The following is a 26,181-nucleotide window of genomic DNA, read 5'->3' on the forward strand; positions in this document are numbered from 1 at the left end:
GTCAACAAAAATGCAGGTTTTCCAGTAACAAAACCGAAATAATTTTTTGTCAGCTCAAGTCCATCTTTTTAGTGCACAATCTGACTTTCTTCCACGGAAGTTGTTGAAAACCTGGACATAATCTCTCTGTGGAACACCAAATCAAGGCACTGACTTTTTCCAATGTATTCACTTTGATGCATTTTCCAAATTCTTTCTTTTCTGGTAGTTTAGCTGTTGTTGATTACTAGTTTATTTACTGCATTCACATCTTCCTCCAGTCACCTAATCATTGGCTACAAACAGTCCAAAAATACATGCAGTTGACTGTTGTTAGATTTAAAAAGATCATATCTCTAAATCCATCAAGTTTCTTCTTTGGGTCACAATCAGCATTTCGATTAGACAAAGTCAATCTCACTGGTCTATCCTGCTATTTTCCGATTAGATCTTCCTTTCTTTTTAAGAGGTTTGTAATTTACGATCCTGTTTGGCATCCTAGATCTACATTGTTCCATATGATTGTTATTCTCCAGTGGCGGGCGGTGACATTTGAAAGTGGTGAGGCGTAAAGTTATCATGGTACTGCACTGAGGCGAGTGAGCAAGCCCTAACAACTCCTCCAAGACAATTTTGAAAAAAGAGTGGATAAATGGAGCATTTTCAAGCAAATTTGAGGAAGCAGGAAGGTTGATAAAGCACTTGCGAAAGTATTATGACAGGATCTGTAATAACATCCTTATATCCATGAACTTTACCCCAACACAAGTACAAACACACACTCAAACTCTTTCAAGTACACACATAAAGCACGAGTCACAAACATTTGTTTAGGCTTAAAGACCTATAAACAAAAAAGTATACAGAGACCGCTGCAGCTGCAAGCAGACGTGAAATACTCGATTTACAGGCTACAGGAGGGAACCCCATCAATAGGTTAGCAGGAGCTGGGGGGAAATCCTGGCCTGGGGCAGCTTTAGTCTCTGACAGGAGCATGGTCATCCCGGGGCACCGTGGGAACTGTTGGAACAAACTTTTTGAAGCATATTAGGTAAGCGTTTTCAAGTGTGGGGCAAGGCTGCCCCCACAACCATATCACAGCTTGTACCCTAACCTGGAATACCAGGATGCGGAAATGGTCAGTGCAACCATGCGGAGAAGAGGCAGGTTAGCCATGGCTGGGCGCACCGGTCCAGGCTGTGCACCTTTGGAGCAGTCAATTCCAAGGTGGGCGTCTTCTAGGGTTTCTCAGAGACACTTTGAACTCTGTAACTTAGTAGAGGAACTCCCGAACTGGGTGACAGTTCCAGCGTGCTAGGTTTCCGTGTACAGCGCCTCCCACAAGAAGGACGAATGAGCAAGGACTAGGAGTCTAGGCAGCAGGCAGAACAGGAACGATTCCGCGTGAGCTGGGAACTCGAGTACTGAGTCACTGGGGCCTACCGGGGCCTCTCTAGCAAGAGAACAGTTAGTATGGGCTGGGTATATACATGCATTGTCTCTTGGAAAGGGGTCAGAGCGAGCAGTTACACTGCTTCACACACCCCACCCTCACACTGACATGCCTTCAGCTGCTCCCAGCATTACCTTAACTATCCTTTATTTTTCATATCTGTGAAAGTCTGAGGAAATCATACCGTATAATTTACACCCTTGCTCTAAAATCGCGCGCAAAAAATCTGCAGTCCAAATAACTTATGAGCCTGGTGTCCTCCGACCTTTCTAAGTGTTCTGCCCAAATTATGTGGCAAAATGCGCAATAATTTTATCTGTAGTCAATTCGAATTCAGAGGCGTTATTATCGTATTTTCAATATTGTAAATATCGGTCTGCTTATAGAGACGAACACCCAGCTGAAAATGTATAGTTTCATTGTTCATCAAACTGCCAGATATAATTTTCACAAATAAAAGGAAAAAAAAGAAACTAATCTTCGCTGTCTTAGTCCTAAATTGAGTGTTGATCCTCGCAATGGTTTTTTCGATGGTTGAAAGCTCTCTACATGAATTTGAACCGGAAAAGTAACTTATGGAAGTGGAACCCCCAAGCCCCTCCGATCTTAATAAAGCATTCCAAGCTGAAATGGGTATATTTGTTTTAGGAAAGTTTTGTGTAGATTATTGAAATGGGGCCAGCGTGATATGCTGTCCAAAAAATACAGTTTTCCAGGAAATACGATTCGACCGCAAACGTCACAATTTATAAATGTTATGCACATACAATCTACCCCAAATACTGCACACTTTTTGCCATTAAAGATATATTGTGTGACACAGCCATGACATCTTCATTTAACAATTCGCAATACTAGCGGGAGAGGGGAGGAGGTCGTCGGGGTTGGGGGGGGATTACAATTTAAAAAAGAAAGCTAAGCTTACCAGACCAGGTCAGCGCTGCGCCTCTCTGCTTCTCGGCCGGGTCCCGTTGGCGCCTCTTCTAAGGAACAGCACTGGTTGGCAACCCCTCTAAGCCAATACTGACGCTGCTCCAGCAGCGCCAGCATTTGCTTAGAGCAGGGTGACTCACCGCCCGCCTGCCCATTACGAGACCGAGGTTTGAGCCTTTGCTCAACCCTCGCTCTCCTAATGGGCATGCGCCAGCCACAGCAGACAGTAGTGCGCATGACTGGGCACGGAGCGAAAATTCGCCACCCCTGGCCTGCTGCATGTCAGTCACTCAGCAGCATGACGTCGGACCGCCCTCCCCCTTCAGAATCTGAAGGGGGTGGGCAGTCCGAGTTCATGCGGACTGTGACTGACATGATTGTCAGAAAATTCTCCCTCGACGCCAAGGGAGCTGCCGGTGCGGGCGGCTTGTGGGGCAACACCCCAGCGCCCTTAATGGACGCACCGACACTGTTATTCTCCAAGACCTTGATGGACCGGTATGCATTTTCCCACCAGGGATCATTAGTGTGGAATTACCATTTACAGATTATTTAGGTGGAACCCAGTCATCCCGGTTTGTAAACTCAAATGTGTCATTTTATATGAACTTATTTTACTATGGTAAAAAATATTACTTAGCAAATGCATTTTTCTCCTCTTCTCTTTTTTTCTCTTCTCTCCACTTCAGGCCGTGTTCTAACATGCAGTTGTGATTGAACATTTAAAAAAATTAAATTTGTGGTTTTTTGGCACCTTGTGAAGTGATAGTTTTGTGTGAACAAATGCTCAATTAAGAGCATATATGCCATGGTAAGCTATTCTAACTCCCCAACTTGCATATTTCTTTCTGAACTTATTCAGCATCATGCTTGGGCTTTCACATGCGTTCATATTTCACAACTAAAAAGAGCTCTGCGCCATTGATCAAAGATCATTCTGGTGATGATTTTTGGCTAGTGTCTATCCAACTGCTAGATTCACCAACCGGATGATATGCAAACCCGCAAGCTAGGAAATATACTGTAATGATTATATTTCTCTAGCAGGTGTGAAGAATTCAGATTCAAGACGTCTGAAAGACACAATTTAGAGCTTGAGCTAGTCTTTATTTTTAAGTAAATTATTGTGTGTTAGTCGTTGAAAAATTGTGATTTCAGGAACTCAGAGTTCAACTCATTTATGACACTGCACTTTCTGATGGTGAATAGATTCATTGTATACAACTTATTCATAGTTATCACACTTTATTCCAAAACTTAGAAATCTAATAATGATGCTATCTCAGTTTACTGCTATTTTGTTTTATATACAATGTATCATCATTTAAGTAATAACTGCGCAGCCTAAGCTTTCACGTAGTGTGTCTTTTGACTTCATGCCAGCTGGAAGATTTTACAGTTCTAGCTGTAGACCAAGCTGTTCCTCGGCTCTCACTATATCCAAGCCATGTCTTTGCTGCTCCTCTGCTGACGTAATGACAATGACATGTCTTCAGCCCACCTTTATTCCCAGTACTTTCCCTGACTCTCAATAAATCCCATATTGATTTTCTGATGACTTTTGTCCACATTGAAAGTAACATTACTGGCAACAGGTCAACTAAGAATTTTCAAATGAAGAATACATTTATTTTTCTAGTTTTACAAATACTGCTATTCATACCAAGTTTAATCATGTTTCCTTCTCTTTCAGGAAAATTTGGAGAAGTGCGTGGGATTTTTTCGCAAAGCTATAGAGTTTGCAAAACCACATGAAAGGTAGTACTGTTTCACCAGCTATATCGCTTCATTACCTGAAATGTTATTTTAGTGCTGTAGGTGCCTCCCACTTCTTTGTAATGAAGACTGAAGTCAATGTTGTTTTTGTAACAAAATATAATCTGCTCTCCTTGATTATACGTAGAGTTGTTCTTATAGAAAGTGTTGCCCTGAGCTGATTACGAAAATTGGAACCCTGCAGATAGTTACCTGCTCTCCCTGCTTGTCCTGTGGTTGCTGCTGGCTCTTATTTCTCCCGCCGCCGCTTTGCTGACTACGCGGCCGCCGAGAGGAGAAAAACTTCAACCCCCAGAATCCCCAGCCCCAGGAGCAGGTGACGCTAATCACGCGCCCGGAGGTCCCATAAAAACAAGCACACCTCCGGGGGAGCGGGTGTTGCCCTGAGCTGATTACGAAAATTGGAACCCTGCAGATAGTTACCTGCTCTCCCTGCTTGTCCTGTGGTTGCTGCTGGCTCTTATTTCTCCCGCCGCCGCTTTGCTGACTACGCGGCCGCCGAGAGGAGAAAAACTTCAGCCCCCAGAATCCCCAGCCCCAGGAGCAGGTGACGCTAATCACGCGCCTGGAGGTCCCATAAAAACAAGCACACCTCCGGGGGAGCGGGTGTTGCCCTGAGCTGATTACGAAAATTGGAACCCTGCAGATAGTTACCTGCTCTCCCTGCTTGTCCTGTGGTTGCTGCTGGCTCTTATTTCTCCCGCCGCCGCTTTGCTGACTACGCGGCCGCCGAGAGGAGAAAAACTTCAGCCCCCAGACTCCCCAGCCCCAGGAGCAGGTGACGCTAATCACGCGCCCGGAGGTCCCATAAAAACAAGCACACCTCCGGGGGAGCGGGTGTTGCCCTGAGCTGATTACGAAAATTGGAACCCTGCAGATAGTTACCTGCTCTCCCTGCTTGTCCTGTGGTTGCTGCTGGCTCTTATTTCTCCCGCCGCCGCTTTGCTGACTACGCGGCCGCCGAGAGGAGAAAAACTTCAGCCCCCAGAATCCCCAGCCCCAGGAGCAGGTGACGCTAATCACGCGCCCGGAGGTCCCATAAAAACAAGCACACCTCCCGCGTCGCGGGACGCGCGCGGGCGGACGCCGGGCTAAGCCCGGGCAAAGGGCGGGCCCTCTGTGGCCCTCAGTGGCCGAGGTTGGCCGGGCAGGGCCCCGTTATTTCCATATTGCTGCTCACCGCATGTACATTCTCCACAGCTATTGAAGGCGATAAAACGGTGAGGGTGATACAACTATACAACTATTGACTGGTCGCATATATAAACTATACATTGACTGTTGATTCTTAGCATATCATTGGTTAATTTATTGTGTATTAGTTCTTGTTTTTATTTTTTTATTTGATACAAAATGACAGCCAAAAAACTACGCTCTGGAAGAGTCTTAGGGGGGAGATCATGTATTAAAACTAGGTCCAACCCTCTGAGGAATAATTTTGAACATAGTCTACGATTGAAGGGACAGATGCAGTTGTTTAAATTATGGGAAAATCCAGAGAATAAACATATGGAAGTTCCAGTCACTACTGACAATGAGACAATAACTACGACGGAACCGCAGTTAGAAGCAGCCTTCGACACTAACTCTAGGTCAGCTACGGAAAAAGTTTCTCCCACCTTACTCCTGACTAAAGATGTAGACATCCTAGCATGTCCTCCTAAAGGAGATAATTCAGTCTTACTGAAGGCAGATTTGAAAGGTTTTCAGTATAATACTCCTAAGGTCACAGAAGAGAAGGTGGAGGATATAAAAGAAATCTCTATTCCGTCTAGTATTGATCTAGAATTGTGTGGTCGCTATATGGGTGAGAGGGTTGTGAAACAGCCTGATCCTTGTATTTCCTTAAACGGAGCAACGCCTTCAGGATTACGGCTATATAGTAGCACCCCCTCTATGACATCTAATGATATTTTTTCACTGCAGAGCGATTTGAAATCTCCTCAACTTAACCTATCAGGTATCTGCTCTCTTACTGCACCTGAATATATAAAAAATGAAAAACCAATTTCTGATTCTCTGATAGCACTTGAGCATCTGCTGACCTCCATATTAGGTTTATTAAATAAATTCGTTGGGAGCACTGACTGTATTATGGATTCAGTTACTGAAATATTGAAAGTATTAACTGCCAAAAATGCTGTGAACAGGTCTATTTTTCCTATCGAACCTGTTGTCCAGAACGTTATTGATAGTAACATTGCATTAAGAAAAAATGTTTCTGCGGGGTTGGTATTAAAAGTAGATATTCATGAGCCCTCAACCTCTTCTCTACCAATCTCTGCATCTTTGAGGAAAGAATTAGAACCGATTTTGAAGGAAGAACAATCGGCAGTGGTTAACCCAACCGCTGGAAGCGAATTTTTTCCTATTTTTATCCAGGATAAAAAAGAACCTGAAGGTACTGTGGTGACTACTGGGACAGTAATAGAAAAAAGCAGAAAGATTAAAGGGAAAAATAGGAAACCAGTTCGCAAATATAAGAAGAAAAGACAGAGGAAAATTATTTTTCAAAAGCATGTAAATACAGAAGTAACTGATGTTATAGAAACTTCAGATAGTTTAATACAGGAGACTTCATCTATAGAGGTTGCTGGTGGCCTCACCGATCCTTTAGCTGAAGGCCCCCCTGGTGTCAGCACTTTGGATGGAGGACCCCTTTGTTCTGAGGCTGGTGGGATAGAACCTCTTGAACCAAGGGATGAAGTTACAAGTAATATGCCTATTGAAAAAATAGCACTTAACCCATCGGCATCTACTTTTTGGCCTTTAGCGCATGTGACTACTAATTCATCTACTGTAACACTAAAAACTTCCAACTCATGTGTGGATACTTTGTTACTGGACTTTCTCCCCTTATTCGATTTAGACCTTACTATGAACAGATCATGGTTGCTGAATTCCTTCAAGGACATTGAATGTTTAAAACTTATTTTGTCAAGCGACATTGATTTGGTTTCAATAATGGGGTTTGATAATGGTCCGCGCGTAAGGGTAACATTTTGTTCAAAAATAATTGCGAATCTTGTCCTCCAACAAGCGGAATCATTTCAACGTAGAGGGATTGATGTGCTGCCCTTTATTAATAATGGAAATCATATGCTCTTTAGAAAAGGAGCTTCTGAGCTGGGATTTGGGCAAGAAGACCCAACCATTCAAAATAAAGATCTAAAGATACGGGTTTCTAGAGGAAAGCGTATGGTCTCTCAGGTACCTTCTCCCCCTGAAAATCTACTTATTTCCATGACAGAAGATAATCAACACTGGAATTGGCTTCCTGGAGTTTTATCCAGTAACACATCGAACAACTTAAGATCGCTTTTACATCTTTAACAGTCAATTAAAAATTATATCCTGGAATGCTGCAGGATTACATAATTGTCCTCAGAAGTTTGATTATCTGTTCTCTCTGAATGCAGATGTGCTATGTATTCAGGAAACATGGTGCAAAGATTCTCTTCATGGGGGGAAAAATTATTTTGTATTTGAGGCCCCTGCCACACCCTCAAAAAAAGGGCACGCGAAAGGAGGAATAGCCTGTTTTTTATCAAACACATTACAATGGCAATTTTCCCATTATAAGGACACTAGTAATCTTTTTCAATCAATTACTATTAATAATCTAGTGTCCACAGGTAGACGGTCCTCTCTTGTAATTCTTAATGCATATATACCACCTGAAGAGATTTTTAATACCGTTCTGAAGCGAATGTTTTCTTATGTCAAACAACTACTAGAGCTCGATCACCCCCCATATATTTTACTTATGGGTGACCTAAATAGTAAAGTGTCCACTTCGAGTATAGACATGTTTAGAAGTAAATTTAAGGAAGAAGCATACAATATACCCCAAGCAATCTTTCCTAGTAAAATGAAAACTAACAAAAGAGGAAAGATATTACTTGAAGAACTTAGCTATGTAGAGGGGTTAATTGTAAATGGTAGGATGCCCTCTGACACTCCGGCTAAGTTTACACATAATTCTTTTAGGGGTGAATCTATCTTGGACTATGTAATTACGGATTATGATTAGGCCTGGGCGAAGCACTACGCTACGCTCGCGTAGTTTGCGAAGTTCGCGCTACTTTGCGCTACGCGAACTGCACGTAGCACAGTGCGAACACGCGTAGCGTAGTGTTGCGTAGTGCTGCGGTCATTTTTTGCTTGCTCGCGGTCCTCAACGTCAAGTTGGCGACCGCGAGCAAGCAAAATGACATCCTGGCGAGACTTTTTCCTTGTTCGCGATCGCGAGCATGGAAAATAAACCTCCCGGCGAGATTCCCAACGCGAGAAGGTCAGGTTTCTCATTGCGAGGGGTCGCGTATGCTCGCGACCGCTCGCGATGAGAAACTACCAGTTCGCGTTGAGAAAGCTGCAGCTCGAGTAAAAATCTACTCGAGCAGCAGAAAACTACAGCTCGCACTGTGCAAGATGCCATTTTCAATGATTGCACAGTGCCGGTTGCTTGTCTGCACTGTGCAATCATTGAAAACAACATCTTGCACAGTGCGAACATGTTACTTCACAGTTCGCGAAGTGCTACGCGTAGCTCGCGTAGTGCGAACTTCACTTTGCGTAGCTTCGCGAAGTGCTACTTCGCGAACTACGCCCACCCTTAATTATGATTCATTTTCTTATGTTCAGGACATGGTGGTCTCTCAATCTTGTTTGAGCGATCATAATGTGATTAATATAATAGTTTCAATACAAACCCCAGATACTGAATCATGGTCTATAATTAATAAAGGTGTTTCTATTCATTGCAAGTCTGGAAGGTGTTTCTGGGACCCTTCCACTATGAAAGATGTACAAAATATTCTCGCCCAAACCTTACTTGAACTAGATGATTGGCAGGGTAGGGAATTTTCATGTTTTGAAACTCTTAAGGAAACCCTTACCATGAGAGCTAGGAAATTAAGTAAACCTAAAAAGCCATATCTCCCTCCTAGTTTATTATTACCCCTAAATAAGGAAATAAATAAACTCGTAAGGCAACAGTTCATTAGTAGAACTAAGGAAAATGAGTATAAGATAGCCTTATTAAGAAGAAGGAGAGCTAGACTTAGAATCAAATTAAAAAGAGAAAAAGAAGATTATCTCTGGATCAGGTTAAGAGAGGCATCGGCCTTTAATAAATCTAGAGAATTCTGGACCCTAATAGGGAAAGGATGTGGGGTAAGAACTTCCCCTATCCCTATCTCTATTGCTGAAAATGTCTGGATATCATTTATATCCAGTTTGTATGCTTCTAATAATGTAGAGGGGGACAGCTGGGATTCAGCTCTAAATAGTCAGCCTAATATAGAGCTCCCATCTGAGAAAACGATCGCTTCGGTGATAAAGAGTATGAGTGCGTCCGGAGCTATGGGCCCGGATGAGCTGCCCATGTCTATAATAAAGCAAGACGTTATATCCTGGAGTAGGATTCTCCTTCCAGTATTCCGTGCGTGCTTTTTACAGAGATCAGTCCCTAATTCTTGGAGGGGAAGTATATTAATCCCGATATTCAAAAAAGGAGAGAGGGATAGCCCTGGGAACTATCGTTTAATTGCTCTTTTAGATTCGATAGGGAAAATTTTTGTAAAATGTCTTTTGATTTTAATCTCTGAATGGATGGAAGCGAATGACATCCTACCTTTGGAACAAACTGGATTTCGTAAAGAGCATGGTACACTTGATAACTTAACAGCATTACAGGTGATTGTCGATAAATATGTACGTGTTCGCGGTGGTGGAATATATGCAGCATTCATTGATTTCTCCACAGCGTTTGATAAGGTCGACCGACCAACCCTGTGGAGAAAACTCGCTATTCTAGGGATGCCGTTATATTTACTCGAACTTGTAAAAGCCCTTCACTCGAACACGTGGTGTAAGGTATTACAAGGTGGAGAAAGAGGTTTGTCTCAATCTATTCCTTCACCTAATGGGCTGAAACAAGGGTGCATATTGGCCCCTATATTGTTTTCTCTCTATACGGCAGACCTTCCTTCTTCCATTTCAGTGTGCGGTGGGATAGCCCCGATAATTGGAGGATCTCCTGTATCAATTTTAATGTATGCAGATGATATCCTCATATTAGATTTAACTCCGAAGGGCTTGTCTAACCGCTTATGTGCATTAAATCAATTTGCAGAAGCAAATTTCATGAAGATTAATGCTTCGAAAAGTAAAATCATGTGTATTTTTGGAAAGAAAAAATGTAGGTCTGTAAATTATGGATGGGCCATAGGCGGACATAAGTTAGAGGTGGTAAAAACCTACACCTTTTTGGGTAAAATAATCTCGGCAAACTTAAGTGAGAAACTTCATACAGATTATAACTCGCGTAAAGCATTAGCCCATGGTATGGGATTATGCTCCTTGTACAAGGCTACAGGGAAGAGACACCTTACACTATTTATGGAGGTATTTAGGGCAAAGATCCCTGCAACTTTATTGTATGGGTTAGAATTAGTAGAGTTAAAACACTGGGGATTTTTACATAGAATGGAAGGCAAGATATTAAGAAGAATTACTTCCATTAATACAGCTTGTTCTGTATCCTCATGTAGATTGGAGTTCGGACTCCGAAGTTGTTGGGTACAGGGGCTGATAGCTCTGGTAAGGTGGGCAGCTTGCATAGCTAGAGGTAAAAAGGATTCCTTACGGGAAGCCATAAAAAATGAGCTTCTGGGCAATTTCAATGAGTTTTCCCTGTTAGTAAAAAACTTTAGAGAAGCAGTAATTCTGTTAGAGTTGGATGTAAGTACTCTGTTCCTACTTACTCCCTCTGAACTAAAGTCTAAATTAAAAAATGCATCTTGGGAGCTCAGTTATAAATTGGATATGATTGCCCAACAAGGAAAATCGGAAAGGCAACTTCTTTTAAACACATATACATTAAAGCTGCCACAACAATACCTCACATGGAATATCCCCCACAGAGTCTGTAGGTTATGGTACCTGTTAAGACAAGATTTGCTTCCACTAAATCCACTTTTAGCTAAATGGTATGGTGTATCTCCTATATGTAATCTTTGTCATAATGCTGTACAGGATCGTAATCACGTTCTGTTTATCTGTCCTGCTTTACGGCCATTGCTTTATAAATGGTTGAAACCTATTTGTTTACAATTAGGAATTTTAAATGTAAACACTTTTTTTCATGCACTTTACTGTCCTCCAAATGAAATGTTCTGTTTTAAAGTTTTTAACTTTTTTAAAGGTTTTTTAAATATTTATTGAATGAAATATAGAGAAATATCTGTCAATTGTCTGACCAGTGTATATGGTGTATCTTCTTCTCAACTGTTTGTCTGTGATTTTATTGTAAGTATTGTTGTATAATTGTGTCTTTATTTTATGTGGCCCTCTTTGAGAGCCAAAACATAATAAACTTAAACTTGAAACTTGAAACTTATAGAAAATGACTTACTAACCAAAGAGAATAACTGAACGCTTTTTTGGTAACAGGTTCTCACAGAAGCCCATGATTTAATTCATCCCAAAGGGGTTCCGACAACATAAATCTTGATTAGTTGTAGTCCTCTTGAATTGATGAAGACAGTAGTATACTGATGAAAAGAGAGCGCCGCAGATGTGAATGACACTAAAAGTGGAGTACACATTCAAGTCAAGTTCAAAGCTTTATGAAGCCAAGATCTCTTAGTGTATACAATACTGCTACATAAATTGAAATTTTCAGCTATCCCCGTCAAAGCTTTGTTGGAACTTCCCCAAAAATAAGGTAGACAGACAGACACATAGACCTTGAAATTAAAAAAACGGCGATCGTTGGAATTCTTGAATTAATCTTAGCCACTCGAAGAAACTCTAGCCATATCACAGTCCATCATTAGTTGACTCACCATACACCTCAGATTAGACCCAACTATATGCAAATCAGCTTTGGTTCTGCTCCAGTAGGTACAGTCCAGCCCGAACAGCCAAACCAGGCCCTTTCTGAACTAGAACACAAGAAACCCAAGACCGTTTTCCCTAGATTGGGGCTCGTTGGTGAGGTGCAGTTTGGTTCCAGTGGCATAGTGAGCCCTGGACCCATGTCAGGGCATAACATTTGCACTTAGCAGTTGGCCTGGCAGTTTGGGCTGGACTATTCCTATTGGAACAGGGCCAAGATTGATTTGCTTATGTCTGGGTCCAAATATAGGTGACATGGTGTGTAAATGATGGTCTAAGATGTCTACCTAATTACCAGTGGAGGAGATTAATTAAAGCATCCCACCCATCACTTTTTTGTATACTACAATGTGACTCCCTTAAGTCGCACCAATGGCAAATGTGCCCCTGGAACAAACTTACACCTGTCTTAAGGCCCCCAATCATGGTGAAACCAGTCTTAGGTTACTTGTATTATGGTTCCTAATGGCGTTTTTCTTCCAGCACTCAACTATTCCTGTCTCTTTAGTTGCCTCTTGCAGGTTTTTCTTCTCTGCTTTATCCCTTTGTCACTGTTTTCCTATTTTCCTCTCACTCCCTATTTTGCCCTTTTCTAACTTTATCTCTCTTTCTCTGGGTCACAATCTGATGATGAAAAATCAGTCCTGTCCCCCAAGATATGAGTCAATAACAGCAACAAAGCCCTTTATGCTTCTCACACCCAACAACAAATATATAAACAACAACATGGTGTAAACATGCAATTTTGTTTTGACTCATGAGCACAGGCCTGGAGTAAAGATGTATGTGATATGCCATATGTGACTCATTTTTTGTGATTTCTTTTGAGGAAGGTATCCTAATATGCTCTTCCCTGATGAGGACCTCCAGGAGGCTGATATTTTTTTGTTTGTTGAAAAGTAGTAGTTATACACAGTGAGCACCAATAGTGTTTTACATGGTGCTGGGCCATTGGTTACCATAGGAAAGTTGCTAATGATTATACAGCGCAATAGTTGGTGAGTAACAGCGAACCAGCTCATGGTGATCACTTACATGAGGCAATTCCCATACAAATTTCTATGAATTTTTGATGTGTAGGTTCCCTGCCACTGGGCTCGGAACAAGTATTACACCTGGGCTCAGCTTCTGACTCTGAATTGCTATTGGAGCATGACCTCACCCTATAAATGACGCTTGCTTGAGGGTGGTGCCATTTTATATATATATGTATATTTTTTGTTGGGTGTGACCAGTATTAAGGGCTTTGTTGTTGGTATTGGTTCTTAGAGTGGAGGGCGCCCTTGGTACTCCTGTAGTCCCCCTGCAACTCCTTTTGTCTATGACCCGAGAAATTAGTGCTTGTGCCGGCTACCTGCAGCCATCCATAAACATTGAGCGCTGCTCAGTAGCAGTGAATTATAAGGTTTGCATCTCGTTCCTCCCCTCCTCTAGTACTCCTTCAACAGGCATAGAGTATGCCGGCTGTGATGAGGTGGGTCTAATCTATGTGACCTCTGCTTGCACTGAGGTCTACTCCAGCTCCGAGAAACTGAGGATTCGTAGATATTTAAGGCACGTACGTTCTCTAAATTCAGTGGATAGGAGAGCAAGAAACAGGTGCCAAACGTCACTGAAAGTGCAGTTAGTAGTCGTGAGGGTGGCAGACATCCATTCCATCCCCAAAATTAACCAAATTCTATGAAGCCAACCTAGTTGTGTAGGCACAGTAGAGGTTCCCGAGTGGGTGAGTATGTTCTGGAGTGCAGCACCGAGTGCCAATTCCATCTGTCTCCCTATGCGAGATTTGAGTGGATAGGTTAAGTAGGTGTAAGTGTAGAAGCATGCTTGCTGCTCTGCATCAGCACAAGCAGGTAGGGCTGCGCTCTGGGTTACCTTTGTTCAGGCGTACTGGGGTCAGATACCAGTAGGTGGCTATCTTAGTAGCTGTCTCAATACTAGACGTATGCCGCGCCGTGTGTCTGGCTCTATAATAAATCACCCCCCACTCTTTATTGGATAATTCTCTCCCCAATTACTTCGCCCAACACTTTTGACTGGGTGTACTCTGTGCAGGGGCAGGTTGACATAGTAATGTATATATTTCAGAGATCACTTGTTGATCTGTGGTTTTTGTAACAAGCCATTTCTCTTACTTTGTTAGCCGTCTGCTAACTGTGGGAAGATTAGAGGGAAGTAGCAACCAGTGTCGCACCTGGAGGTAGCATAACGTTTCGGTCTCTGGCAGGCTATATTGTAGTTGTAATTGTGGGAAGCAAACAATACCCTCCTCGTCGAACATATGGCCTGCAGCGTGACATGGAGTCAGGCGCCATGCCTTGAATTCTCTCCCTTCTAGGCCCGAAGTGAAATCCCCGTTCTCGAACAGTGGTGTCCTAGGGGAAGGGAATGTGGTGAGCCCTCTATGAGAAGCTAACCTGTCCCACACCTCCATTACTGTCTTCATGATGGGGGACTTTTGTAGGCTTCCAAATGGGAACACTCACGATCGCCCTGTCTTGGAATAGCCAGTGTTTTTCAGATTCCTCTCTACTCCATTCTACCAGATAACACATCTGCACCTCTTGAAAGTAACATTGTAGATTTGGGATTCCCAATCCCCTTTCATCTGGACTGAAATAGCTCAATTCCCGTCTCATACGTGGTTGAGCCCCCGCCCATTCGAACCAATGTAACTCTTTCTGCAATGTAAGCAGTTCCATCGCTATCGTGGCGCGATCAGGTTCCACCTTGCTCTCCGTTGGACGCTCTCTCCTCGACCACTGCCACTTCCCACGTGGGGTCCCCAGTTCTCCTCTTTCCGGTTCATCACCCGGGGGTCTCTCAATTCCAAACATGCTGCAAGTCTCCCGGAGTGATCTGAGCTGATGTAATTTACCCTCCAATCTGAAGATCCACCTGAAGGAATGGCCCCAGGTGTATGCAACCCCCATGTTCCACAAATGTAACGTTGCTGCTCTGAATTTTCACCTTCTCTGTAAGGTTATCATGGCTAAGTCTTGATAAAGGGAGGGAGTGTGTCCTTGAAATTATAGGGGTTGTCTTTCTCTGGCTTTCTGCAAGATCAGCTCTTTCAATTGAAAATCCGGGAGATAGGCCAGAATGTCTGGAGGTGGTGCTGTGGGGCGCGTCTGGAGGCCTACTCTATGTGCGCGGTTTATTTTGATCTCAGTTTCAGGGGTGCCTCCAAAATATAGCTGAAAAGGTCTCTCAGGTAGCGGTTTATGTCTGAGCCCTCTGCCTGCGATGTCACACCCTTGATATGAATATTGCTCCTCTGAGAGCGATTTTCGTGGTCCTCTGCATATGCTTGGAGGTCTATCTGTGGTTCACGTAAAAGAATCACCCTGCTGTAACTGCTCTCTTCCTCATCACGTGTGTGCACCTGGTCTTCTATGATTGCCATACGTTCCCCTATGGATGCCACTTCATGTTGAATCTCTTTGATATCGTTGGATAGTTTCTTTCAGAGTGTGTAGATCTTCACACACTGTGAAAAACAGCGCCTCTAAGAAGGAGCGTGAGACTTGCTTCTCTGTGTTTTCAGTTTCTTGACCAGAGTGGGTGGTGGGTGACACCCGCATGTCTCTCGTGTTGCGGTCTGGAGTTTGGTCAGCATGTCTCTCAGTGTCCAATCTTTCTTCCCCCTTGCAGAAGACATGTTTGGGGATGTGGGCTATTTCTTCTCTCTGGAGAGCCTCTGTCGCAGTGGTGAACTCCCGCTCCCAGTCGGGGTTGTGTATTTCTGATGGACTTGTGTGGAGGATACAAAGTGTGCTTACTCTGGGCAATCTGCCCTCAGAGGACTAATGTCCTGCCTCCTCCTGGTGTCGGTAAGTTTGGGTCTTCCTTTAGCGTCTGCTTCGAGGCTCTCTTCACCTTTAGGAACCCTTAACTAGATTATTCGCCAGTGCGGGTCTCTCTTGTCTTCTCTTCTCCCATATCAGTCACCTCATAATCCCATCGGGCACACACTACCTAAGGATACCTCGACTGTCAGCTGGCGTTCACTTTGGCTCAATGAGGGTTGCTGTACCCCATTTGTCGTAAGAACAACTTGCCACACCCAGCTCTGCTATGGCCTCTTCAACTGTGTCCCTGCGGTCAACTCGTATCTTTGTGCCTCGTCCGGTTCTCCATCACTATAAGGGATCCGCCACTAGCCCAGCGGGATCGCAAGGTCTTGTCAGGGCCAGCAGCCTCTCCCTCTGCCGGATCTATGCCATACCTGGGCAAGCTTTCCTCAGACCCGGTCCTGCCCACGCTAGTAGGCCGCTGCTCAGGGGGTCAGATCATGCATACCTCAACTATTGATTGAACACTGCAATGTGGCCGCTGCCCCTGAGCGCACATTGCTCAGTCTTTTCCTCAAGCTACTGGCAAATCGTCTGGCGCTTTCTTTATTTTAGCTTTCTTTTTAGAGTCACTCTCTCGGGGCCCACTCCCCTGTGAGCTTCCTCCTGTACTGTCCAGCTGGGCCCCAGAGGGCGTTGTACCTTGCTTGTATCGAGTATTTCTTCAGTCCACCAACCTGCCGCCAGTGTATGGCCTTCCTTCGGCCTCCAGTTGGTTTGGAACACTCTCCCTCAGGCAGTGGTCGAAGTGGGGGGGAATGGCAGGGCACGGCGTGCCCTCAGGCAGTGGTCGAAGTGGGGGGGAACTGCAGGGCACGGCGTGCCCCTACTTCTTCAATTCCAGCGATTCCGTTCCCCTACTTTTTAGGTCTCGGCTAGCGAAGGCTGCGCTTGCGCAGTCTCGCTCGCGAGACATAATGACTTAGAGAAGAGGGGCTTGAACCCGCCCCTCTTCTCCCCTGTTCTCCATTGGCTGGCCTCTTGAATGCTGGCCAGCCATTGGAGAAGAGGTCAGTCACTCCGAACAGGCCCCGTCCTTTTCGGATTCGGGGGCGTGTTTTTTCCAACTTTTCTAATTATCTCCTCCAGCCAATGGCAAGAGGAGAGAAAAGCAAAACACGCCCCCGAATCCGGAAACGCCGCTGCCTTTCTCCGAGGCATTTCTGCTTCGCCTCGGAGAAAGGCAGTGGTGTGCTTGTTCCCTCTTGTCTTGGTTTCCTCCTCAAACCCCCCAGTTTGCACTGCACTTTTTTTCCCTTTGCGAGCCGAAGAGGCCCACCATGCAGACCTCGTCATCCTTGCAGTTTAGCTCCCTTACATCAGAGGTGAGCAGGTCTCGTAGGACAGAGGGGGCAGCCAAGTTCACGCGGGGAGCCTCCCGGCAGCCCATACCGAGGCTGCTGAGGCCGCTGACTGCGGATGCAGTGCTATGCTGAACACTGTCCGTGCTGCGAGCCGAAGAGGCCCACCACGCAGACCTCGTCATCCTTGCAGTTTAGCTCCCTTACATCAGAGGTGAGCAGGTCTCGTAGGACAGAGGGGGCAGCGAAGTTCACGCGGGGAGCCTCCCGGCAGCCCATACCGAGGCTGCTGAGGCCGCTGACTGCGGACGCAGTGCTATGCTGAACACTGTCCGTGCTGAAACTGGAGAGGCGGATCTTGGTTCCGGATACCGAGGCAAAAAGATTGAAAACAGACAGCCTCTTCCGCGGCGATTTTCTTTAAGATCCTTTTAATAGATGGTGTCCGGGAAGGTGTTGGGTTATACACCCTGCCCAACCTAGTATGGCCGACACCCTAACAACATACCAGCAAGGTCGCCATCTTGAATTGGTACAGTATTTTATTAGTCCTTATTTTAAAGTGCCGTTAAGGAGTGAATAACGTGTATTGCAGATTACATTGGAAATAGGATGTAATTCCGGCACTTGTTATGGTGTAAAAACTGTAGTAATTAAGCGTTGAACTATTTAATATTATTTTGAATACTTGATATTTTTGAAACGTCGTGAACTTGTCCATCCGTGACTTCTGCGGTGAAAGCTAATCCATTTATTTTAGCTCTGGTCAAATTTTCACAGGTCAGTGTTGTTTGTCTTTTGTTTCTCAAGTGTATCTTTATTATTTAGCTAAAAAGCCATACAATTCAAAGCAGTGGTCCGTCGGCTAGACTGCCGACTTTGGTGCTGGAAACTAGGGTTCGAGCCTCGGGGTCGTGTCCTCATCCTGTGATTCTGGGCAAATCACTTAATCTCCCCGTGCCTGAATGTGTAATGTAAATACGGCGCTCGTGTAAAGCGCTCCAATACCTTCGGGTCGAGTTCGCGCTATATAAATATGCAAAAAGTAAAACAAGCATTGGCACAGACAATATGTCTCGCTTTTGAGACCGTAATGAGCATTTACAATGCAACGGTCTCGGCATTGTTAAAGTTAGAGCTATTGGCATTGCTCATGACAATGCCGTTTCTTTAAATGTTTTAAAAACAAAAACATAAACAAAAATAATGTCATGAGCAATGCCAATAGCTCTAACTTTACCAATGCCGAGACCATTGCATTGTAAATGCTTGTTTATTTTGAAAATGCGTCCCGGGACGCAAGAAATCGGCATGGCCTATAAAGCTCGGCATTCCTGGCGTTCGAGGACGGGCGGCAGAGAAGTAACAGGACCCTGTCTTTTTCTTCTTACCCAGAGAAGAAAAATCCAGTGTCCGCTTCTGCTCTGTAGCTTCAGCTGCCTTCCCCCCTCCCCCCAACTCTTTCCCTCTTCCCTCTCTTTCTGTCTAGCAGTTCTTCTCTTACTGAAAACCATGACTTCAACGGGGTTTTCACTCTCTTTCCTCTCCTTTCTCTTATTTCCTCCCCTGTGAAATGGATCCAAAAATGAAAATAATTTTTGCTGGAAATGTCGTATTTTAATTCCAAAGTGCAGCATCTGGAATAAAAGGTTAAAAATAGGAAAAATAACGAAGTAAAGTAAGACAGACTGGTAGCCAGAGGGCATAGAAAAAATTTGGGGGGGGGCTTAATCTTTAAGCAATAGTGTTGTATCCAAATTTTCATCTCAAGGGCCACACTTACCAGTGGCACGCAATGTAAGTCAAATAATGAGCAGTTGGCAACGTAGAAGGTTCAAGCGTTTATTGGCCAGACAGAAAACTCTACATAGAGGAGCCTCATCGATCCTCACCCAGGAGGTGCGCCGAGGAAGACTGCTGGCTCCTTGACAAACTCATACTTTTATACATTACAGCGCAACATACAAAGCCTTACAAGTGGAAAAGTACCAGCCCGTCCAGGCGCTCCTAATGAGCTCATCCTATATCTAGTTTCAGTGATACAAAAAGGGCTACTATCTTTAAGAATAGAAGGTCGGCTGGGTGACTCCCTTCTTGTCCCAGGTTCAGAAAGAATTTTGCTTGGTACTCCCTTTTAGCAGATGTGACCTTGCTTCTCAGTCGTAAATACAATTCAGCCTGTCTTCTAAACTGGTGCATGCTAAATAAGGAAAATATGGGCTCAGGGAACCACGTGATCATAGTTCCTACATGACGAGAGAGTTGAGGGCCAAGATGGCCACGGTCCTGTTTTCGGCCCTTTCCGTCGTACTAACTTAATTTAGACGAAAAGGGCCTTATTACGGGGCTGAATCAAATACGCTAGTTTTAGTTACGCTATGCTAATCATATATTTTAATTTGGATCCTACAGAACGGTCCTTTTAGCATAGTGTAGCTAAAATAAAATAAAAAACAAATATGACTATTCCTCAAAAATGCCCTCATCTATCTGCATTAGGTCATGAATTTCTTTCTGGGTCATCTGGGCATGAGCTTGGGTAGGTGGGGACTTAGGTATTGCAGAGCGAAATTGGGTGGCACAATAAGAACAACAGGCAGGGCCGCACTGGACACAAATACAGCAGGTGAAAAGGAAACCCACGATACCCAACAGGACCATGAATAGTTTCCACCCCCAAGTGGTCAGAAGGTCCTAGAACCAAGTTGACAGGGACCAGGTACCGGTCTCCGTATGGATTTCTGATGCCAGTCGGTGGAGTTTCTGAATAGCTAAATGAACCGAAGGGGTGGAGTCAGGTATATATACACAACAGGAGCTCCCGATCACCCGGCATGCTCCTCCGCGATCGGCCAATATGACATCTAGAACAAGACGATTTTGAAGGGTCACAAGCCGGGTCGCCTGAAGCTCAACAGTGATATTAGTCAATATCCCGGCAGTGGTATTGACTACTCCTTCCACCACCCTGGACAGCCTCCTAATTTCCTTACTAGTTAGGATAGGGCCCCATATAAGTAGGACCCCTTTCATAATGTCTACGAAATGTTGGGCCGGGGTATCTGTTTGATCAGTGACATCATTATCAGTGGATGTGGATAACAGACTTCTTTTATTTAGTGAATGGGATTTGTGATAATCTGATGGGGCAATATAAACAGGAGGATAGAGGAAGGACAGATAACACCTGCCCGACCATCCCCTGGGAAGCCAGGTGTAAGCATTTTCCCCGCATACGAAATATATGTTCGGGGGAGTCAATATTGGCGGACTACTAAAAGTCCGTAATCGATAAGTGTAATTACATCTGCTAAATCCTACGAACAAATGGCCGGACCCCTGGATACAAAAGGAGGATGACGTATTTAATACAGGGACTGGTATAATTTTGTCTTCTGAGACATTGCGTTCCTGAAAATATCTGAAGTATTCGGTAAAATTGCAGGATACAAAATCTAATATCTCATCCCTTAGCCAAGTATCATTCTCATGGTCGATGTACACATTCATGCAGGCTGTTGGATCTAAAGTGCCGTCAGTACCTTCTGCATTGGGAGTAAATCCCTGATGCCTCTCTATGTAGGCCAAGATTAAGTCATAATCTTTCTCCGAGAATCTGTGTGCGTCTACAGTATAATGCTCGTATATCATAGACAACAATCTAAACCAAGCTTCACAGCTCCCTAAATGTGACAACGGCATTGAAATAAACAAATCATGTTTATGCATTACTGAAGGGAGGAGGCCACATACCCAGCAATCGGTAACATTCGTGGAACTGTGGGTTTGATGCAACATTTCTATGAAGGCATTGTGTACATAAGTCTGGCGATGCCTCTCTTTGTGAGGGGCCAAAGTCTGAAAATGGTGTTCCTGAGGAGTGGGGGTAGTTAACACCAGGGTATGGACTGGGTGGCGGAATTCTAGATAAATGAACAATCCTAAACATAATAGAAATGACACGGCTATTATAGAAATAAAGACAATTTTAGCACGCAAACTCCATGTGGAAAACATTGGTAAATATGAGTATCTAGGGCGAGGGATTATGGGATGTTCTTCTTCAAGGGCAAAACGAGCAATGGGATACATTCTCACTAAAAGTCCAGTTCTAAGCTTGGGAAACAAAAAAAGTTTACAAGCAGTCCAATCTGCCGGAGGGTGCTTCTTTCCTGTGTCCGTGTTAGAGCCTCACAGGCAGACTCTTAGCGTTCCAAACAGTAGAAATATAAAAAGAAAAAAAGAAAAAATCAAGGGTGCAAAAACTTCTCGCGTGGGAGCTGCACTTGACGCAACTCTGGTCGAGGAGGAAGGTTACCTGGGCCCCCTTTTAGCTACCAGTGTCTCTACCTTCTTTCTGAACAGGGCTAAGTTCCACGCCCTCCACGAGTTCAGTCCAGTGTTTATATGATCCCTAGGTCCCTTAGCTCAGACTTCACCTTTTATTGTAAGCCGGACCGGGGGATCTCATTCCGTTTGCGGGGCCGCAGGTGGTATCGAGTGTGACCAGGGGTTTCAGGATTTATGAACAAGATGGGCACAGTGGGATCAGATAAGGAACGAGGTGTGTGGCCCTCCTGGTCACGCGTTTGGTCCCCAGGCAGGGCCTTATCTGCCGCAGCTGACCCCGAACTTGTGGCCCTCTCTCCCTGCCCTTCCGTTTCTCTGTGGGCTTCGGGGGAGGGTGACTCTTCGGTGTCGTGCTCACCTCTGTGCTGTTCGTTCTCCTCCTGGCCCTGGCAATCCTCGGGCAAGGGAAGCGGGACACGCTTCAGATGGGAAACATGAATCCAATGCTGTCTCCCTTCGACCTTTACCGCCGTCCTTGTGGCCAGAAGCACTTGATGTGGCCAAGTCCAGCGGGGTTCCAGGCTTGACTTCCGCTGATAGTTCCGAATTAGGACCCACTGACCTGGTTCAATGCTGTGTCCGGGGCCCTCCGGCAGAGGCTGCAGTACTGCTGAAATCTGTTGGTGGATAGAACGGAGATCTTTAGTTAATGCATAGAGGTAGTCGGCTAACATAGGATACTCAATATCCCTAAATGACTTGGGCCGGGGCACCCCCCATACATTGGCAGGTCTCCCAAAAACCACCTCGTAAGGGGAAATCCCACTCCGAGAATGAGGGGTCGTTCTTACAGACAACAGGGCCAATGGTAGAAGATCAGTCCATTTCAGGCCAGTCGTGTCCTGTAGTTTGGCTAATTTTAACTTCAGGATCCCATTATATTTTTCAACTAGGCCTGCCGATTGAGGGTGCCGTGCGGCGTGGAACTTCTGCCGTATTGACAAACCCTTACATACATGTTGAACTAAATTGGCATTAAAGTGTGTCCCATTATCACTCCAGATTACTCGTGGTAACCCATACCGGGGAAAGAACTCCTTTATTAAGGCTCTCGCAGTTGCTATAGCTGTGTTTTCTCTAGTGGGGTACGCTTCCACCCATTTACTGAAGGTACAGATTACCACCAGAACGTATTTGAGGTTGTTAACCCGTTCCAGCTGTATATAATCCATTTGGAGTACCTCGAAAGGCAAGGTGGGTGGGGCAAAACTACCTGACAAAACAGGAGCACCACCCCCCGGGTTATGCTGAAGGCAGATCATACAATGCTGGACCAAATTCCTGGCCGTTTTTGGGATATTGATGTTGTACCATACAGGGTCCAACATTGCACACATGCCTCGGACCCCGACGTGGGCGGGACCATGTGCCATGGCCACCACCGCATTCTCAAATGCATTCGGTAGCAGCCATCTGCATTTTTCTGACAGGTCCGTCCAACACCCATTCTCGTCTAACCGCCCCACCTGCTCCTGCCAATACTGCAGTTCCTCTGGGGTGACCTCCTGTTGCAATTCTTTCACACTATCTACAGTGTTTCGAAAAATGTCTGCTTCTACCATCCTTCTGCACTGACTAACCACAAACATGGAGGGGGTATCGGACTGGGCAGTTTCCTTAGCAATCTTATCTGCAAAAGCATTACCCCTCCCGACATCATCAGTTACAGCCTTATGGGCACTACATTTCACAATGGCGAGGGCTTCTGGCAAAGGTAATGCAGCCAGCAGTCGTTCAACCAATTGTCCATTCTTTATCTTTTCACCATGGGATGTAAGAAACCCTCGTTCTGGCCACAACCTCCCAAAACTATGGGCTACACCGAAAGCGTATTGGCTATCGGTGTAGACGTTCAGCCTCAAACCCTTACCCAACTCACACGCTCTTAATAGTGCAATTAATTCAGCCGCTTGGGCGGAAAGATATGGTACTTTGGCCGCCTCGACCACGGTCTGCAAGGTGGTAATTGCATAAGCCGCAACCGTAGTACCGTTGGGCAATCTAAAACATGAGCCGTCAACATACAATTCCCCTTGGGGTTCCGATAAGGGGGTGTCTGTTAGATCTATCCGGCCCTTTGTTTCTTCTTCATTCCGAAATATGCAATCATGTACATCCTGGCCACTTTCTCCTGAGGGGAGGGGTAGCAACGTGGCAGGATTCAGAGTGACGCATCTCTTGATTGTTATGTGAGGTGCAAACAGGGTCAATTCGTACCCCGTAAGACGCGCACTGGTTAAGCGCTGCGTCTGTGTCCTGTTTAACAATACGTCCACAGCGTGTGGTACCATCACTGTGAGATCCATATTTAGGACTAGCCCTTCCGATTGCCTGATCGCCACCGCTACAGCGGCCGTGGCTCTTAGGCAGCTGGGAAGTGCTCTGGCGACATTGTCCAAAACCGCTGAAAAATATGCACAGGGTCTTTGCTTACCTCCAAAGTCCTGTGTTAACACTGAAAGCGAACAACCGTCCACCTCATGCACGTAGAGCACAAAAGGCTTCCGGTAGTCTGGGGTGTCAAGCACAGGAGCAGAACATAAAGCGGCCTTTAGAGAAAGAAAAGCCATTTGACACTCATCGGTCCAGGGTAGGGGTTCATGCACATCTTTGGTGATTAAATACCAGAAAGGTTTAGTGATGAGGGAGTAGTTAGGGATCCACTGGCGACAGTAAGAGGTTATGCCAAGCAAAGCATGGACATCACGTTGCGTGAGAGGAACAGACATGTTAGTAATGGATGCAATACGCTCCGAGGTCAATCGCCTTCCCTCCTTCGACAGGAGATGACCGAGATAGGTCACCTCCGGTCGACAATATTGGAACTTTGACAATGATACCTTGTTACCATGTCTTGCCAGATGCTGTAGTAAATCCACTGTTGCCGTCCGGCAGCCCTCTTCAGTGTCAGAGGCCACCAGGAGATCATCAACATATTGGAGTAATACATTACCTGGCGGCAAACTCAAGGTGTCTAGTATCCTTTTCAGTGCCTGACTATAGATACTGGGGCTTTCTGTAAACCCCTGGGGGGCGCGACAGAATCTGAAGCTACGGCCCCCCAATGAGAAGCCGAAAAGAAAGCGGCTATCAGGATGTATGGGGATACTAAAGAAAGCGTTCTTTAAATCTATGACTGAGAAAAATTGCGCAGTTGGAGAAATCATCGTCAAGATGGAATTGATATCAGGTACCACAGGATACTGGGGTACCACAATCTTGTTGATCTCTCGCAGGTCAATCACAAATCGATAGGTATCAGCATAATCAGAAGTCTGTTGTACCGGGGCTCGTTTAAGAATCGGAAGAATAGGGCTATTACACGTGTTAGAGGCCGTTTCTTTCACTACTCCGGTTTTAATCAAATCATGAATAATAGCCATTAAAGCTCGTTCCCCAGCAGGGGCAATTTTATATTGGGGAATTTTCGGCAACTGGTTCGTTCTGTTTTAAAGTAATGGATACTGGGGGAATTTTCAAATGGCCCACATGGGTGTCTCCAGTCGCCCAGAGGGTTTTCGGGATGCACGCCAGTTCTGGTGGTAGAGATTCTGTTTTAGATAAGCATTGCGCGGAGAGGGGAGAAGGGTCTTTTATGGTCAGATAAACCCCCTCCGGGGAACAATAGATGCGAGCATGCAATCTTTTCAATATATCCATGCCTAGAAGGTTCTCTCCACACTGGGAGGTCAAAAGGAAAGGTGAGTCTATTGATACCGGCCCCAAGGTAAGGGGAAGCGGTTGTGAGATGGGGCTTACCACCGGAGTTCCAGAAAACCCCACAGACACATTTTTTCTGGCCAGACAGAGCAGCCCCCGGGACTAGGGCACGTGAAACAGAACTGTTCATGGCCCCTGTGTCAACTAGGAACTTACCTGATGCGTTCAGTAATCGTGCATGGACATAAGGTCCAGCTTGATCAATTGGAATCGACACCTGCCCCTGACTCTGTCTTTGGCTGTCCTATGCTTGAGAATAACCTGAACCCTCGCCTGTCATATAATCATCATTGTAATATTACTTTCCCTGACCGTGATCAAAACAGTTCTGACCCATCTCACCTGTCGCCGAATGCTCTGGTCTCGTAGATCCCCCTCGCTGTCCAGCAAAACGTCCTCTTCCCCGACCTCTCGGAACACTGTTCTGTTCATATAATAACGGACACTGGGCTCGCCAATGCCCCTCCTGCTTACAGAAGGCACATTGATTTATGCCCAAATCTGTCCGTCCCATCGTCTGCGCCGGACCCGCCCCTCTCGAAGCAAAATTCTGTGACCCTCTCCCTCTTCCCCGTCCTCTCTCTACTTGCTGTAACAATACTCGAGTCTTCAAGTCCTTCGACTTCTTTTCTGTCCTGTCCTTGCTTTCATTCTCACGATGTTCATAATATTGAGCCATACTCAATATTGTCGACGGGGTGGTGGTTGTCCAAGTGCTTTCAGCAGCCTGTAATTGAGCCGATACCTCCGGCAGCAGATTGGTCACGAATCGATTCACGAACAACCGTACCCCTCCCTCAGTGGCTAGGTCCTGTCCACTGAAGTCGATGAAAACTCCTTCAAATCTCGTAAAGAAATCGGATACACTCTCATCCTTCTTCTGCTTACAGGCCGTCAACTTATCCCAATCCAC

The 26,181-nt window shown here is 45.2% G+C and overlaps 1 protein-coding gene across 1 annotated transcript in view; it reads left to right on the plus strand.

Annotated features, from left to right (window-relative positions):
• CFAP46 (cilia and flagella associated protein 46) overlaps positions 1-26,181 on the plus strand; it is a 1,240,276-nt gene that overhangs the window by 155,262 nt on the left and 1,058,833 nt on the right. The window contains exon 5 of the mRNA XM_085606190.1: positions 4,059-4,123. Coding sequence (XP_085462316.1) covers positions 4,059-4,123 — 65 coding nt within the window. The remainder of the gene's footprint in view (positions 1-4,058; positions 4,124-26,181) is intronic.

The sequence above is a fragment of the Triturus cristatus genome, chromosome 1_2, assembly GCF_964204655.1.
Source record: "Triturus cristatus chromosome 1_2, aTriCri1.1, whole genome shotgun sequence".
In the NCBI taxonomy this organism is placed as follows: domain Eukaryota; kingdom Metazoa; phylum Chordata; class Amphibia; order Caudata; family Salamandridae; genus Triturus; species Triturus cristatus.